At 47.7% G+C, this 16,524-nt stretch overlaps 1 protein-coding gene across 3 annotated transcripts in view; it reads left to right on the forward strand.

Moving 5' to 3' along the window:
• Window positions 1–4,680: 4,680 nt before the first annotated feature.
• The window catches only part of inaE (inactivation no afterpotential E), a 195,928-nt gene continuing 184,084 nt past the window's right edge, over window positions 4,681–16,524 (forward strand). Inside the window, exon 1 of one of the 3 annotated variants that reach the window (XM_070527400.1) lies at window positions 4,681–5,347. In XM_070527400.1, coding sequence (XP_070383501.1) covers window positions 5,253–5,347 — 95 coding nt within the window. In that variant the 5' untranslated portion in view covers window positions 4,681–5,252. The remainder of the gene's footprint in view (window positions 5,348–16,524) is intronic. The other 2 variants (XM_070527401.1, XM_070527399.1) reach the window with 2 other exon arrangements.

The raw sequence follows: 16,524 nt of genomic DNA on the forward strand, positions 1-16,524 counted from the left end.
GATTGGTGAGGGGAGGAGGCTCTAACTGGCGGGCAACTTTCTGGGTGCAATGAACGAACAACTGCGGAGGCGGAGGTTCTGCAGATGTATTACCGCGCAGAGTAGTCCGGCGGTGTTTGACAGCCATTTTTAGTTTCTCGGAACATGTAGTAAGTGAGCGTAGCTTTAGAAGAGCAACGGTTTCGCATTAGTCCAAACTCGGAAGGAAACAAAAAGCTGAAAAATGGGCGAAACCTTACGCTCATCGGTGTATTTTTGTATCACTTCGCTGTTGTAAATAAGGTGTGTATATTTTCTATTCCCCAGCCTAAAGTAACGCGGATGAAGATGTGGGACATTTTTTTTTTTCACACGCGCTCTTCCGTAGTTCTTTCCTTCATTGCTACAGAAGCTTGACCGTCGATGTAGCGCGGGCCTGCGAGCCCACTGCCACCCTCCTCTTCCTACCACAGAAGTCCCCTGCCGCAGCCACCACAGGGACATATAGCGGCGGGAAAAGAGGAGTGCTTAAAGCAGTGCTATCCTTCCCGAATGCACCACCCTAGCTTCGGAACCTTCAAATGTCCCAAACCTCTCGCGCGACGGCATCTGCACTTCAGTGACCTATAATAGTTTGCCTTGGTCAATGACCGCTTTTGAAACTCGGTGGCAGGAGAGCACATGCCCTCAGTGGAGAAATTCTGGCTGCCGACCCCCATGCAAAACGAACAAAACAGTCAAAGAAAGCTGTTCGACAGGAAAGCTGAGCTAGTTGGTCAGGATTCATAATGCAGAAAAAAGAGGCGAGGCGTGCAGACAGGACACAAGAGTAGGGAAGTGGACAACACACAACAACGTGTTGTCCACTTCTCTACTCTTGGGTCCTGTCGGCACGCCTCACCTCTTTTTTGCATTATGAAAGCTGTTCGCTTTAATAATCAGCATACTTCGGCGATTCATCAAGCTCTGACATCATTTACTGGGAGGAACAGCAGTGTACCTCAGTGGACACTATGTTAACTTTTGAAGGAAAGCTCCTTCTTTGGAATGCGCACAGCTTATTTCCATGTTATTGGTCGCTGTGACCCCCAAAATGCAAACATGGACGCCGTGATTCTAGAAAATCCGGCAGAACGTATCTCACAATGACTCGAGTTTAATGCAATTCCCGTTGGATTAATGTAGGGACTCACCGTATTGCCAACACCCTCAAACAAGTTTCCACCTTTTGAGGTTTATCGTGTCACACAGCGCTAATCGTCATCTGCCTGCTTGCGTTTCCTTTGTTGAAAACTCAGCGTTCGCTGCTTTTCTGTGGAGAGTGCTGTGTCACGCTGATAATGCGCAAGCCGTTCGTTACTTGTTAAAGAAAGGAAATGCAGGCAAGACAAAGGACTATTGTCGTTGTGGGACAATTAAGATAAGCCCCAAAGGATGTCAATTTTTTAAAGAGTGGATGGTGAAACACGCTATGCATGAAGCATGCATACAGCCGAGCAGTTCCCTCGCACTTTGGTGACAACATTGCTGGCCGAGTTGTTTGGCACTGAGGTGCTTGACTAGCTAATACTATGCATGCCTGCTTTTTTCCGGGTGAGAATGTTGGAGTTGGAGAAGGTTCGATGCCGGGACTACGACATTAAGTTTCCAGTTGTAAGTCCAGCGCTTGTCCCCTGTAGTTCTTCTTTGTCTTCGTGTTTTTCCGCTGGTTTCTTTCACCTACTTTGAAGGTGACGTTTACGTGCACGCCATGACATTCCCTGTCATTCATGCCATGCATGCATGATCATGTAATTCATGTCATACATGGTCATGTCAGGCGCACCGGTATCGCGATGGCGTAAGAGGTTACATAAATGTTGATCGCACGAATAGTCTGTATGGCGCCTAAGATTCCGCACAAATTTCCAATGGGGGATGTTGCGTGGTACCTCAGTGGTTAACGGATTCACCTTCCAACATAACATCTTAGAAAGTTACCACTGTCACGGCCAACATTTCCTGATCATAAAACTAGAGCTACTTAACAAAAGCGCACCTGTGACGGCGCTGCTGTGAGTAGTCCCGCAATTTCGTTAACATTTTTTTTTAAATGGAAAATAGAGAACATGAGTGTTTTGTTTTTCACGACACATAAATGAAACGATACGTGGCATCCACATATTGTTTAGTTAGATATGTAGGCTTTAATGGCACAATCGCAACTCGGCCTATCACACACGACCGGCAATATTGCTTTCTTTTGTTTAACCTTTCGAGTTCTCACGCACGCAGGACAGTCCCGTGTTTCACGCATTCCTTACATGCACAATGGCGTCCGCGTCTTCTGGGGGACTGCTACGGCCTTTCTTACCGGTTTGAGACGCCGTAAGGAGCCAATCAGAGCGATCCAGAGGGCTGCTACGACCTATTTAATTGGTCCAAAATGCCGCTATTTACAAATTTACGAATATAGCAAAATTTTACGATGTCTAGAAGAACACCTCGCGCTTAGTGTCCATATCACTTGCTGTTCTGCCTGACAACTCTCCTGAGAGACTGATGAGCAACTTCATCAACAGATGGCTGTCGAGGCACGCAAGACGATTGTGCCCAAATTCTGCACGGAAACAAGGTGAACCCATCCGGAAATCACAACCGTCGGCGTATACAGACGAGCATATCCGTATACCTAAAAAATGCACGGCAATTTTTGCTCACAGGCAAATCAGCCGACGCCGACACCGGATTATCTGCGACACGGGTCATAAAGGGACTGACAGCCAATTTTTATGGTACCCTTTTTTAATGCAATGGAAAGCTTGCCGGTCAGAGTGTCTAATCAGGAATTGGTAACGCGGAGAACGATGTGGAACATTTTTTTATCATAATTTTTCTATCTGCAGTGAAGATGTAATCTTTCACTGGAAGCATGCTGAAAACGGGAATAGGTGGGCGTGATAGCGATTATACGCCGTAATTAGTGGAAGGTAGACGACAAGTGCGGCCGTAGTTGTGAGAAAGTATTACTTTGTTTATAAAGTCGATGTTCCGACGCTTCATTTTTTTTTTCGAAGTGTAAAAATATTTCTGCGTTAATAGCTACGTGTTTTCGTGGTTTTCTGTCCAACTGCTTTGGTATTTACCCAGTCTAAACGAAACCAATATGATCGAAAGCGAATCGACTCTTTTACTCGTGATACGTAATTCAGCCTATTGTTGTAGCCATGCATTCGCTTTTGATTTCCGATGCATAGAATAAAGCGCGAGTGTCTAATAATATATATAGCAGCTGCAATGTTAGGCAATAATTATTCTGTACTTAATAACAACCGACTTACGTGCGGTAACCCCATAGATTACATATGAAGTACCAAAATTTAACTGCCAGACCTCGCCCCTTGCTGGTTTTTGAGACTTTCTTTGCCAACTTAAAATTATAACCTTTACTTAAATCGCGAACAGCGTGCTGGGTTCTGTCACTATAAATCATAGCCCTTTCATTTCCATCAACGTCTCACAACGCATTCTGGCAAGTTGTCAGTCCCTTTAACGCTATTGGGTTTAACATCAATGAGCGTCGGAAATTCACGCCGAGTCGACTATGGCTACCATCGACAAGAGTTATGGAAGGTCGGAGAAATCAAAACCGCTACCAAACGCCCCCATTACATTACGCACGGATACATGCTCCGAAGCTCCGCCCGCGTAGTTTTAACGCGACAGCGTTAAGAGGAAGTTCTGGATCGGGTGCTCTTATCTTTTACATGAATACATGTAAAAGGAGAATTCGTTTTTCCCTGCAACCACTACACCAAATTGGGCGAGGTTTGTTGCATTTAAAAGGAAAACTCAAAATTTAGTGACTGTTGGTTTCGAATTTTTTATTTATGTAGTGAATTTCTTATTAAAAATTAACAAAAATCGAAGATTTTCAGAAATCGAAACTATCAACTCTACAACTCTGTAATTAAACAACGAAAATGATATCACAATTCTGTGAATTGCACCTAATAGTACATCTAAAGCGGACAAAATTGACATGTCACACGTGATTCTCAAAAAAGTTAGTAATATGGACATAGAGCTTTCGAAGAAGCCTTGTAAACAACGTAACAAATTCATGTAAGATACAAAATGACATATCGAATTTGTCCGCTTTCGGTGATCTAAGGGATACCGTTTACAGAACTGCGATATCTTCTCTTGATGCAGAGTTATTAATTTGTAAACTTCATGCTTCTATTTTTTTTAAACTTTCATTTTTTGAAGATTTTCGTAACAACATCCAAGCCTTAAATCGAAATTCCGCTTTCCAAGTTCACTACAATTTGACTTTCTCTCTCAAACGCAACAAATTTCATTAATATCGGTCCAGGGGTTACCTCAGAAAAGCGTTTTTGCGTTTCACATATATTTGAACAGGCCGCGTCGGAGTTGTGCCCGAGCTAAAGCTTCCTCTTTGAAGCTACCCCTGGACCGATTTAGGACCGAAAGAAACAAGAGCTTGATCCATACGGAGACATTTCCATCTTAACAAAAAAAACTAATTCTGAACGCACCAGTCATTTCATTTACCTTCAGATGGCAATAATAACGAAGTAGACAGAACATGGCCGCCTCGCAAACGCAAGCTCGCTCGGCTTCTCCTCATCGCAGCAGAAGTTGTCCGTGCTCTCTCGGTAACAAACAGCTGCTCCGGTGGCGCCGTTCCGCGGTGTCTCCGGAAAAGCGCGCGTCGGTGTGGTGCTTGCCGCGGTCGGTGGTTGGCTGGGGGGAGAATCTCCCCTTGCAAAGTGGTCGCCGCTTCTCGCCGTGTTTGTCAGTGCATCTCGTGCGCTTCTCTGCGGTCAGGAAATCCTGCGCGTAGACGCTTCGCCGCCGAGGTGCGGGCGAGAATTCAACGCGTGCGCTACACACGAGCGTGCACGGTTGAGAGGACGACGAGACTCGGCGGGAGAAACAGCAAGCGCAGCAGAGCAACTTGCTACTACTCGGCGATGAAGGCGTTGCGGCGTGGTTCCCGCGAGCCGCGCGCAGGGATTCTTCGCTTCGACTGCTGCTCGTTCGGGGCTGCGCCGGGAAGCAGCCTCCGCGGCCGTCGCTGTGATCCGATGCGATCGCGCGCGTCGTTTGACGAGTTCACGGAGAGCGTCCCTTGAAAGTGTGTGCAGCGCGCAGTGTGCAGTTGTAGCACGGCGTGCAACGTGCTTCGTGCCCGTGTGTTTCTCACTTGCCTGTTTTTTTTTTCTTCTTCTTCTTCTTTTCCGTGTGTGCGCGTGTGACAACCTGTGATGCCGGGTGTCGTGGTGTTCAAGCGGCGCTGGTCCGTCGGCTCGGACGACTTCGTGGTTCCCGGGATATTCCTCCTACTTCTGCACACGATATGGTGAGTTAATGCATCGTCTGCTTTCGCGTCGCCCGACTTCGCGCCGCGTCGCTTTATTGTTTATTTTTTTTCCCACGAATGGCATTTGCGCACTCAAGGCGCAAGCTCTCGCACCGACCCGAATGTCCTTTCCTAATCAGCAATGTGGTCTGGACGCGTTGACTGAGCTCAAGTTAGTGGTTACCGGAGTACGCGTTCCTAATTACAACCTCAGGGTCAAGGCGAGTCGTTTTACGTCTGCAGCGGACTCGGAGACGAGTGAGCGATCGGTTGGTTTTAATTCGCTTGATGGATCCCAAACTTCGGAGCCGACTGAGACCCCGGGAAAGAGAGGGTTGGCGGCAGGGTGGCTTCGCCGTAATGCGCCCGCTTGCGCGGAGGAGCGTTGCTTGCAAGCCTCCTCTCAGAGTTCTCTCAGACGGAGCTTACCGTGATGTTGTTGCCATGGTAGCAGGCACTTACGGCGGCTACGGAGGCGGCAGTCCTTTTTTTTTTCGTTTTCTTTTTTTGCTTTTTCCTGAAACTCTGATGCCCGGAACTGTGTTTCACTTAGCGCTGCCCTCTCTTCGGAGACAACTTAGGCGATTGCCGCCTCCTAATTTGCTTCCCGATACCACGTGGTCAGATGATTGGCAGAGTTCGCTATACCGATCGGATAACGTTATCTAATCTTCCGGGATGACTCGATTTCCGTTACTGAACACGGTAATGCAACCGTCGGGCGCGTTTTATCGGTCGACTCCTTTATAGCGTGACAAATTGAATTTACCGGGTTGTCGCTCGCGGCAGGGTTATCAAATCACTCGGCTTAATACTTTGCGGTGCTTGAAGCGCCGCCTATGAAAGGACGTGGCCAATCAGTGCAAGAATCTAAGTAGATTTGGCGCTTTGCATGCACAGAAGCGATAATGAACATTGTGTCAATACAGTCGCGGTAATTGTTTCGGCAACTGGGTAGCGATGAGCACTCCGGGCGGCGCACTTATCCGTGGCCGGGAGTCGAACTAAAGGCTTCGTGCTCGGTAGCAGGGCGTCATGGCGAGTTGTTCTTTTGCCGAATGATTTAGGTGCAGATCGCTGTGGTCTACTGGCACGTACCCACTCTGGGGGAGTGGCCAAGAATCGGGTAGGTTATGATAAAGTGTAAAATTGGGCGAGTTGTTTTTGAGGCCGATTCCTTCAGAGAACACATATTGGCCTCGAGCTCCACCACTGGAAAAGCTGGCGCCACCATCGGCGTGACGTGCTAGGAGGGATCACGTGGACATAGCGGCCGCGTCGGCTGTTTCGGGCGCGCCGAAGCGAGCTGAAAACGAGTTTAAATTCTTTCGTACGCTGCGGTCCTCATTTAGTGGCGAAATTTTCCCGCTTCGAGTGTCTCCTTTACATCGCTTGAAAGCACTACAATAGGTAGTGGCTGCCTTTGAAGGCGCGCAACATGGTAAGCTACTGTTCGGTGCCGCAGGGCCGGACGCACGTAACGGAGGCCGGTGTCAGCCTTATTCACACGTAGCCGCAGGACAAGAAGCTGCGTGAAGCTTGGCTCGCGAAACATAAAACCGGCAAACAGTCATCGGCTACAACTCGGGTGTGCAGCGAGCACAGACGCGAGGAAGATTTCTGCTACGGCGCCCGGTCTGCGATGTTCTGAAAACGCGCACTGAGACGCTCGCCCGAGTCCGCTGCCCGACTAATGTCGGGGCGGTTTGGTCTATGAACTTGTCGATGCTATAGATACTGGCAAATTCAGTGGAGTGGAAAGGCAGCGGTAAGAAGCACATTTAAAGAAAGCATGGCATATGGTCATGTTTGTGTTATGATTAATGCACTGGATTACAAAAAAGGAGCAGCGGGAAATTGCACGCTGAGAACACCGATAAATATACAGTGCGGCGCAACTCGAGAAATAGTATTGAAAGGTCAAAGAATTTAGAAGACAAAAAAAAAAGATTGAATCGTCGCGACGGCACATCACAGTCCCCGTAGGCGTCGAAGTCTCTGCAACGAAATTATTTTTGAACAGCTGTGATAGCGCCCACGCAACAATGGTTGCTTGTATACTGTCAAATGCTCATATTCTGCGGTCTAAAGCATGGCACGGTGCGAAAACGCGCGCGCGGTGAAAGCGAAACAGTGCGCGGACAAGCATGCAGACGCGCAGTCGGTCGCTGCGAATCTGCGCGATCGCTGCATTGAGGCTTTGTTCTATTACACTCCATTTAGTAATACAAACACTATAAGAACATATTTCACATAGTTTGCTCTCAGCGTTTACCTACTTTTCACGCAAGAAGCCGGTTCGGGAGACTCCATCGCGGCTACCGCGCGCAGTGCCGTTCACTGTACGTATTCGGTAAAGAGATAGCGTCTGGAAACGATTGTGTGCTTTCAGTTTGCCCAAGATTATTATTTAGACAGTAAGAAACTTCTCTCGTTTCGAATGTACTTACAGAAATGTCCAGGAGAGCTCGCGCGTGGTGTTTTCAGTGAGCGCTGACAGCAAAACCTATGAGGAGCGCGGCACGTGATCCCTCATACTACGCCAGCGAGGCGCTTCCGATAGATGGCGACTCCGTAACTCCTCGCCGCCAATACCCACGAGGGAGACCGGCCAGACATCGATTAATGATAGGGCTACGTAGCAACGAATAGAACTTGAAGAAGCTTTTCTTTTTTGATGAGGAAACATAGAACTATTTACAACGTGAGTCATAAAAATTAAATTCCCGCACTTACTTCTTGTCCATCCCATAAGCTGTGGCGCTTACACACTACCTCACGCCCTTATGAAACATGCGTGAAATCGGAGTGACTTCGATTTCATTTCATTCATTGCGCCTTAAGGGCCCGAAAGCATTACACAAGGGGGCGTAGATCCAGTTTCCAAATGCGACACAATAAACAGCAACTGGGTGAGGAAATCAACAAAAGAAATAGAAGAAAATGTGCAGCGTGTACGGTAGTACTAAAGCAACTCAAAAGCGCGTTGCGGTAGGTGTGTTTCGACCAAGAGCAGGCGGCGAGTTATTCGTTCGCTAAACTTCCCTCGATCTGAGCCCGAAGCTTGGGAAGCGTACTCCACGAGGGTGTTGAGTGCAGGAGGAAGGAGTTATTCGTTGCCCACGTTCGGTCACTTATGAGCGTCTGTAAGAAGTGAGTGAGTGAGTGAGTGAGTGAGTGAGTGAGTGAGTGAGTGAGTGAGTGAGTGAGTGAGTGAGTGAGTGAGTGTGAGTATGTGAGCAAGCGAGTATAGTAAGTGAGTGAGTATAAGTGAGTGAATAAGCGAGTGTGACATCGTACTATACAGGTAAATTGAAACTCTGAAGCACGAGGCCTCGCTGCCCTTATTGCGTCAATGAAATAAATATTGTAAATATAAGAAGCTTTCGATAAATACAAAGTTTGCCGCAATTCTTATTATTTTCTTATCCCCCTCCAACTTAACGATTGTTTTGTTTTGCTTACTTGAAATGTAGAAGCAGCCATTTGGTTTTCTTCATTTTTCATTTTTTTTTACATATTTTTAACCGCCGTTTCAATGACCCACATCTACCTTACAAAAGCATTTTTATGCGATTCTGTAAGAAAGAAAGAAGAGAGAGAGAGAGAAGCAATAAGAAGATTTACGTTTATTACTTTTTTTTAAACTTTTCTTTTGCGTGATGTGTTTCCAAACGAGTAGCCGCCCGCGTTGCTAAGAGGGCTTCTCTGTTGTGCCTGTGACGTAGGAGGCCTAACGTCATGACTAGCGAGAGTGATCCGGATGAGATGAAAGCCTCCGAAAAGCTTATGAAAAAGAAAGAAAAAGCGATCAGAGAGAAGTATTAACCGCATGAAAAAAAAAGATAAAAAAAGTCACCGTAAATTCGCCGTCAAAGCATCGCACCATGGTTTCGTGGTGCGCGGCCAATTCGATTTTCTTTTGTACTGTGGCCGCATAAATGCACGCGTCCCGTTATCTTGTAAAACAGAGGCGCACGCTCTTGCTCGCTGTCATGCATCCACTCTCGCATGAAAAAAAAGAGAAACAAAAAAAAAGCATTTTAGAGCGTCCCGAACCATAATGTTGTTCCGAAAGCTTTCTTCTTGGCGAGACGTTGTTGTCAGACGCAGAAGCCCAACTTTCAGGACTGAGGAAAAAAAAACTACTCGTTGTGTGGGTAGTTCTACACGGCGTGGCCGGCCCATGCATTTTTTTTAGAATTCGCCAACAGCGACGCGCGCGAGGAGAAACGCGAAGTGGAATTTGACGTTGCGCAAGTCGACGCACTTTTGTTTTTCTTTAGCGCTTGTTGTGCTGTGAGGCGCTGTCACTCTGGTGCGTTCGTTACCCCTAGTGCCTGTCACTCGTCAAATAGTACATCGACATTGTCAACTTGCAATGCGGGACCGAACCGCTGCGTAGTGTGGCGAAATGCTCGATGGGAATCGGGATCGTGGCGGGATGGAGAATACAGAAATTCGCTGTGTGAGATAAGGTTACTCGTATTGGAGTCCCCACGTGGCAAGATCTGTTTCAGTGCGTCGGGGTCGTGGTCCTGTAGTGCGGCTGCAAGCTAGAGACCTGCTCATATCGTGATTCCTTTTTTTTTTTTTGCATTCCACTTGAACGCTTAAGCCAACTGGAACTAAATCTTACTTTGGCAAAAATGCGTTGTAAATGAGCAGCATAATATCATCAACAATATCGGCATATCCACAGGACTGGCAAGTGCCCAATTTTATTAACTACATTTGGATCTTCCCTAATCAGAAGGCGCGGGGGCCTTGGTAGTTAGCCGATATGACGTAGGTCTTGCTACATGGCCTCCGAGATTTTCGGCGAGTCGCCCGCGCTGCCGGATCTCAAAGGCCATGCTTATAGGCGCTGCGCTGGTTTCAGGGCTGGTTCTCAAGATTTCGGTTTCTCGCGTCATATCCGGCGATCGTTAATGGCGTTGTTTCTGCTTTTCGGTTTCGGTATGAAAAACATCTAGTTTTTCGAGCTTTTCATGATGCGGGCAATCTTAATTCGAACGTACAATTCTGCCCGGAGGCAGTTCCGTTACGCTATCTAAAAGTAGGCTTTGTACGTGGTTCAAAATTGTGTCGCAATTAGTCTTTAGCTTGGCCGGGCTGCCGGTCACGATGGCACAGTGGCTTGGGCATCTTCTGCTGGCCTATACGTCGCGGGTTCGAATCTCGTTCGCGGCGGCCACGTTCCCAGGGCGGAGAACGTAACAACGCGCCTTCAGTTCCCGTACTTACGGTTGAGCTGATTTGGTTAGATTCTAGTGAGCTTCAGCTAGGCATACGCCGTTAACTGACCCCAGGTGGTCAAGATTAAACCGCCGAGTTGCTCTCCACTATGGCGTCTCATCTAGCACAGCTACTGAATATGGACGTTATACCAGCTGAATTTTCTATTAGGATAATCAATGAGTCAATTAGCATGGTCGCTGACTGGTGCATAGCCGGCGGTTCGATTTCTCGCTGTTTTCTATGGCCGCAAGAATCGAGGCAAGCTCTTTGCGGGACCCCGTACGCGCCCCTTTGTAATGCAAGCTTCGAGTGTTTGGGGACGAAATATACGTTACAGCTGACTGCGCGTTGCAGTGCGTCGCGTTATCGCTCGCTGTTCGCGGTCGGTTGTCGAGAGGGAACACGTTTCGGAGTGTCGCTGGAGAAGCCTTATCGACGGTGTACACCATATGCTGCGGCGGGTCAGTCCCCTTCCTGCTCGCAAGTGGATGCGCGCGCACAAAGTAGTCAGGAAGACGCGCTACCGGTTGGAAACGACGGTAAACAACCGTAGAAATGCGTGGAGTGCAGACGCGGTTTCGCAGCAGCGGCTGCCCTTGCACAGTCCCGCCGGCTTCCGTATTAAAGCGATAGCGCAAGCTGTCAGCGGATGCTGCGATGACTCAGTTGCGACCAGTCTGCACTCAACCAACACCACCTGGATAAGCACAAAGCTATCTCACTTTTTTCTCTCTCACTCCGATCCTTGACGTCACGCTATAGCGGCCCGACTGCCATAGAATCTAATGGGGATGCTCCCGAGTAGGCAACAGTGATCTTGACGTCACCGCTTTCGTCACGTCAGCCTTGGCAATCAAAACTCCGGTCCAGTAGCACGACGTAGTGAACAGGCCTTGCGCTATATCTAAGTAGTGTTGACTCAACGAAGCTGCCTTCGCGAGCAATGCGTTCTCACTTGCGTTCACACTAAAGGAAATGTGCCGGCCAAGCGAACCATGCGTACCAACAACTGACGCCCTTTCACTAGTGTGTCATATTGCACTTTAAATGAACACTGAGTAGATACACGAAATCAGTTGAGGTTGACAACGTATTATTTCAAAACTGTACAATAATTTCGCAGTGACAGGTTTATTATTAGTAGTGAATGGAATACTTGAGTTCCATTCTTTCTTTAATGACAAGCCGGAACCGCAGCGCCGCTATACGTAAGCATGTTGTAATGGATTTTAAAACATTTGTTTCGTGTTTGGGTCCCATTGACCTGGTAAAAGTTTTTGAAACTTGTTAGTTCAATCTTTGGATCGTTTAGAAGACAATCTAGCCCAGTTTTCCTGACAAAATAGTAAATGCGGCGGCGCCGTAAAGATCCATGACGTCACTGTATGCTGCACGGTGCGCGAACATCACGACGGCGTCGCCACCACCGCCTGTCTTTCCTTCTCGGGCCTTTTATGGTCTACCAAGCCTGTTCTCAGTGGTTTCTTGATTCTTGTAGAAGGATAATGCAATAAGGCAGCTCAAATAATTCTTTTTTTTCTCCCTCTTTAGAGTTCCCTCAAAAGCAAAGCAGCTCTACGGCTCCCTCACCAGGGTTTAACCTCCTGTCCCATATTCGTGTCCCATGTCCTAACTCCATCTTCGGAAGTTCTCGCGTACGCAGTGGTGCGTGGTCACCGTTTCGGTCACAGACGAAGTAAACGAACACCCTATTCATTTTTGTTGCACATAAAATCTATCTGTCTCTCTCTCTACATTGTCAACTACGACAACTGCCTAAAATGCACTTGAAGTAAGTGCGATGATGAGCAGACGTTGGTGGTCAATCTTCGGGATGAAATATCAGCGTGAGACCGGCAATGTTCCCGCAAGATATCGCCTTGTGCTACTCGTGCTAGAAGAAGAGCGGGAAACTTGGGTAAGTGGACAGAGACGCCGCAGATTCCCGCGGCAACCGACAGCGACTGGCATATCGGGAGGCCAATGCGTGATAACGTTCATAAACAGAAACGATACAGAATCCAAATGCTTGAGAACTGTGTATTTGCCGAAGGGGCCCATATTAAAAAATGGGAATACAAACGAAGAAAAAGAATGTCTTCGGATATCGCAAGACGAAAACTCGCGGGTCCTTGCTCTACACTTGAAGGGGACTGTACTGCGATGGCATTATCAGGTTCGGTCTACTATACCTGTGCAGGCCTTTGATTACGCTACTTCGGGGGTCGGCCCTCCTGATTCCACATCGGCAGCAGCAGCGAAGCCCGGTTGAGCGTGCTCAATAATTCTGTCGCATCAAGAACGCATTGCAGAACAATCTGATTCAGAGTAACACATGCAACAATGAGATGCTTCTGGCACTGCGATCGCGGAAAGGATTTCCGCGTGGATCCAACAGCGGATTCCTCCACCGGCGCCATTGCAGCTCCGTCGTCGCTATATAACTGCCAATCGGTGCTTCTCGTGTGACTGTCAATAATTAATAAACGCGCTAGACTTGGATCATTGAGTTTGGTCAGATGCCCCGCGGTCTTTGCCCTTTCCGTTCACTGTTTCCGTTATCTGCGCTCTGCCTCATGCCGCGTTGATGCGGGGGCCGGAGACCCTAATCAAGATTTACCGCCGTGCTGTTTTATTGCTGCGAATGATCGTATTCCTCTTTGATCGGCTGCGAACGGCGAACGGCTATGTTCCCCTCGTCTGCCGCCATGGGCGAGCTCAGCAGATCTATACGCGTAAAGGTCACAGCAGTTTGTATGTGGGAGGGTTTCTTGGGATCTATACATCTTCCAAATTTTTGTCAGGCTTCCGGAACCGTGGTATATTAAGGGCCTACATCAACGATTCCGCGTTGCGTTCAGCTGGATAGCTGTGAGTGGCGATAAGAGAGGGAGAGTAAAGGGGTAACGATTTTTTTGTCGGCTAGTTGGTTCGTTTTTTGAAACACCGTAATCGTAACTATGAGTTCTGGACATCTGCTTTAGCTCTACGTCCGACCATTACGGACTTCACGGCGACCCAAAGGGCATAAACTATAGACTATTAGAGCTGTAATTAGACATGGCACGTGACCTTAATGTCCTTTTACGCTAAACTGTGAGCTGCCGGCGCCCGCAGCATGCGGCAGCTGTGCTAAAATTATTAAGCACGTTCTGTAAGAATGTCGGAATGTAGAACCATAAGTGCGGTTGTCCACAAGGGTGGACGTATTTTCTCTGAGGCTTTGAAGACAGATTGGAAAAGTAAATGGAGGGGGGGGGGAGCACGCTAGCACGAAGATATGGCTGGAAATGGCACAAAAACAAAGCAAGCACACGATGGAGGGAGCGCTGTATCTTACACTTAATTATCTTGATGAATCGAAGACATTATAGCCTGTTGTTGAGAACCGTGGTATACGAGAACCGAGACAATACACGCGGGAGAAATATAATACAACGATCTTGGTTGTACCGGCTATCAACTTTGTTTCAAAGGGCAGGATCCCCATGACATTCAACAAACCACCCGCGAGATCTATCAATTTTTCCCAGCCCGTGAGCCTATCCATTCATCCTGTCAACCGTACGTTCGTCGGTCCGTCTCTCCATGCCGCTGATAAAAGATTTAAAGACATACGACATTGTTGGGATGGAACAGTGACATAGGTCCCTAGCAAAGTTCGCTTACGCTTATATCGCGGTGTCCTTGCCCTAATGATGTATAAGGGCTTCAAAGTGTGCGCAATATTCCTGTAGCGAAATTGGCAAGACGTCAGTAAGCTCTCCGCTGGGATGTCGCTACGTTTGCTCGTTTCATGCAGTTTTTGTTTATTGCTCGTCGCATTATCACCTATTCCTCTGTTTTGCTGCACAAGATAGAGCAGTGGCGCAGCCGGGGTACTTTTTTACCTCAGTCGCTGCACAGCAACCCACGTAGGAGTCGATGAAGATAGCTATAGGGGCTTGTTGCTACGGCATATCTTATTTCGTGTGTGTCTCAGATGTGCCTTTCTGTTGTCCTTGTTCAGCTTGCGCTACAACAAACTAAGGTACCACGTAGAAGAGAAAGGAACAGAACAGACCTGGAAAGATGTTTGCGCGCACAAAAGCTATGCCTTTTCCCAGTCCGCTGCCCCTATACGTGCGCTGGTTGTTCATGCCCTGGCTCTTTGCTGATGCAACGCGAGAACGCAAGAAAAGAAAGCGCTATCAGTTTTTAGAAAGACTGCCAAGTATACCTATGGCGAGAACTGTCGAGTGGCGACCAATCGTTGAAAACAGAACGCAAAAAAGAAAAATAGACGTTTTGGCCTTGCTACGGGAGCCTTCTTCACAATGATTGTGAACAGGCTCTCGTGCGGGGGGCCGAAACGTCTTTTTTTCCTTTTAGTTTTCAACGATTGGTCCGCGCTCGATATTTGCCGCCATGAATTTTCCCGACCAGACGCGTTTCCTTTGAATCCTGGATTTCGAAGTGTACACACGCACACAAAAAAAGAAAGCGTTTCGCGTTTGTTTCCCACGGCTTCCCATCATAAGTGCAACGGCGCGTGCGTCATTGCTAGCGAACGTTTTGAGCAGCCTTTTTCCTCCGACGTTGTGCACCTGAACTTAAAAAACAGGCTAGAAAGACTCACCAAGTCTGTCTATTGCATTGGGATGATTTCGCTTCGGAAGGAAGTAATCGTATTATTTGTGTGCGCGCGTCTTCTGTCTCAAGAGTTATGGTTGAATTCTTCAGGCCGGTCACGTTTGTGTCTGTGCCTCAAGTGCTCGCAGTCAGCATTGCTCGTTCATTGTCTGCCTTCTTGGACTCGGAGCGAGTTTTGAAGCATCTCCTCGCTCGTGCTGTGTAGTGGAGAGACGGTGCCATTCGCTTTGTCTAAGCACGTCTCCGCCATGCTTGAGCGCTCGATAGTGTCGCATTGAATGTGAAGGCTTTTCCTGGAAACAGCGTTGGTGCGACACGAATCAGGAGAACCGAGGGGACTCTCTACTCTACGAGCAAAGGAAGGCGCTGGGGAAATTTTACTTGTTAAATTCAGATGAGGAAGTGCTGTGAGCGTTGCAGCCTTGCTCCCTTTGCTTGCTACTGGCCACATCCACCTAAACTTACCGCCGTGCCATATATATAAAAACGTTCCATATCCGTCGACGTGGCCGTGATCTCTGACTAGCACTCCCAGGGTAGGTCTAGTGAACGCACGCAAACGAGAAAAGGACCCAGCAGTGTTTAAGGGATAGTCGTTGCTTCATGAATCAGTGGCGGAATATAGCACGCGTAATGCTGAAGATGTCTTTTTTCTTTCTTCTCCCAACGGTGGCAAGCTGTCATTTCCTTTTTGCTTGATTTATTTCTATTTTCCTTGTAATTTCTACGCTTCAGGTAAAGAGAACAAATAATGTCCTTGGCTTCATTCTCTATTTAGTTTATGTTGTTGTAACTTACAAATAAAAAAAGTAACTGCGTTCCGCTTACTCGTCTCGCTCATCTGCATAGAAAAAGAATTATAGCGTGTGCTTGTATTCCTGAGCGTTCTTCTGGCTGAAACGCGTAGTATCAAGCCTGAGTGAATTGACCCAATCCAGAGGGTCCACTCGCTTCGTTAGCAGCGCTGCCTCCGGTAATGACCCATCCAGGTACAGAGATACAAACCATAACGGTATACGTCGCATATGTGGGCCTGGCTGATCGCCTGGCATGCTAGTCCAGGTGACGGGGGACAATTATGATACACGCAGTGATCACATACGCACACACTACAGATGTTTACGAAGTTTCGGTAATTAAGGCTTGTCTACACAGCTCACTTACCATTCCAAGGGCGATACCACGATGTCGGCGTAAGATAATAAAAAAGGATGTTGCAATAAGTTTCAAGCCGCGTCCTCGCTGAAAGCGAAGTTCTAACGAAGATTGTAGCAGGAAGGACAGGTCACAAGAGTAAGCCCGTC

Source organism: Dermacentor albipictus, chromosome 10, assembly GCF_038994185.2.
Source record: "Dermacentor albipictus isolate Rhodes 1998 colony chromosome 10, USDA_Dalb.pri_finalv2, whole genome shotgun sequence".
Lineage (NCBI taxonomy): Eukaryota > Metazoa > Arthropoda > Arachnida > Ixodida > Ixodidae > Dermacentor > Dermacentor albipictus.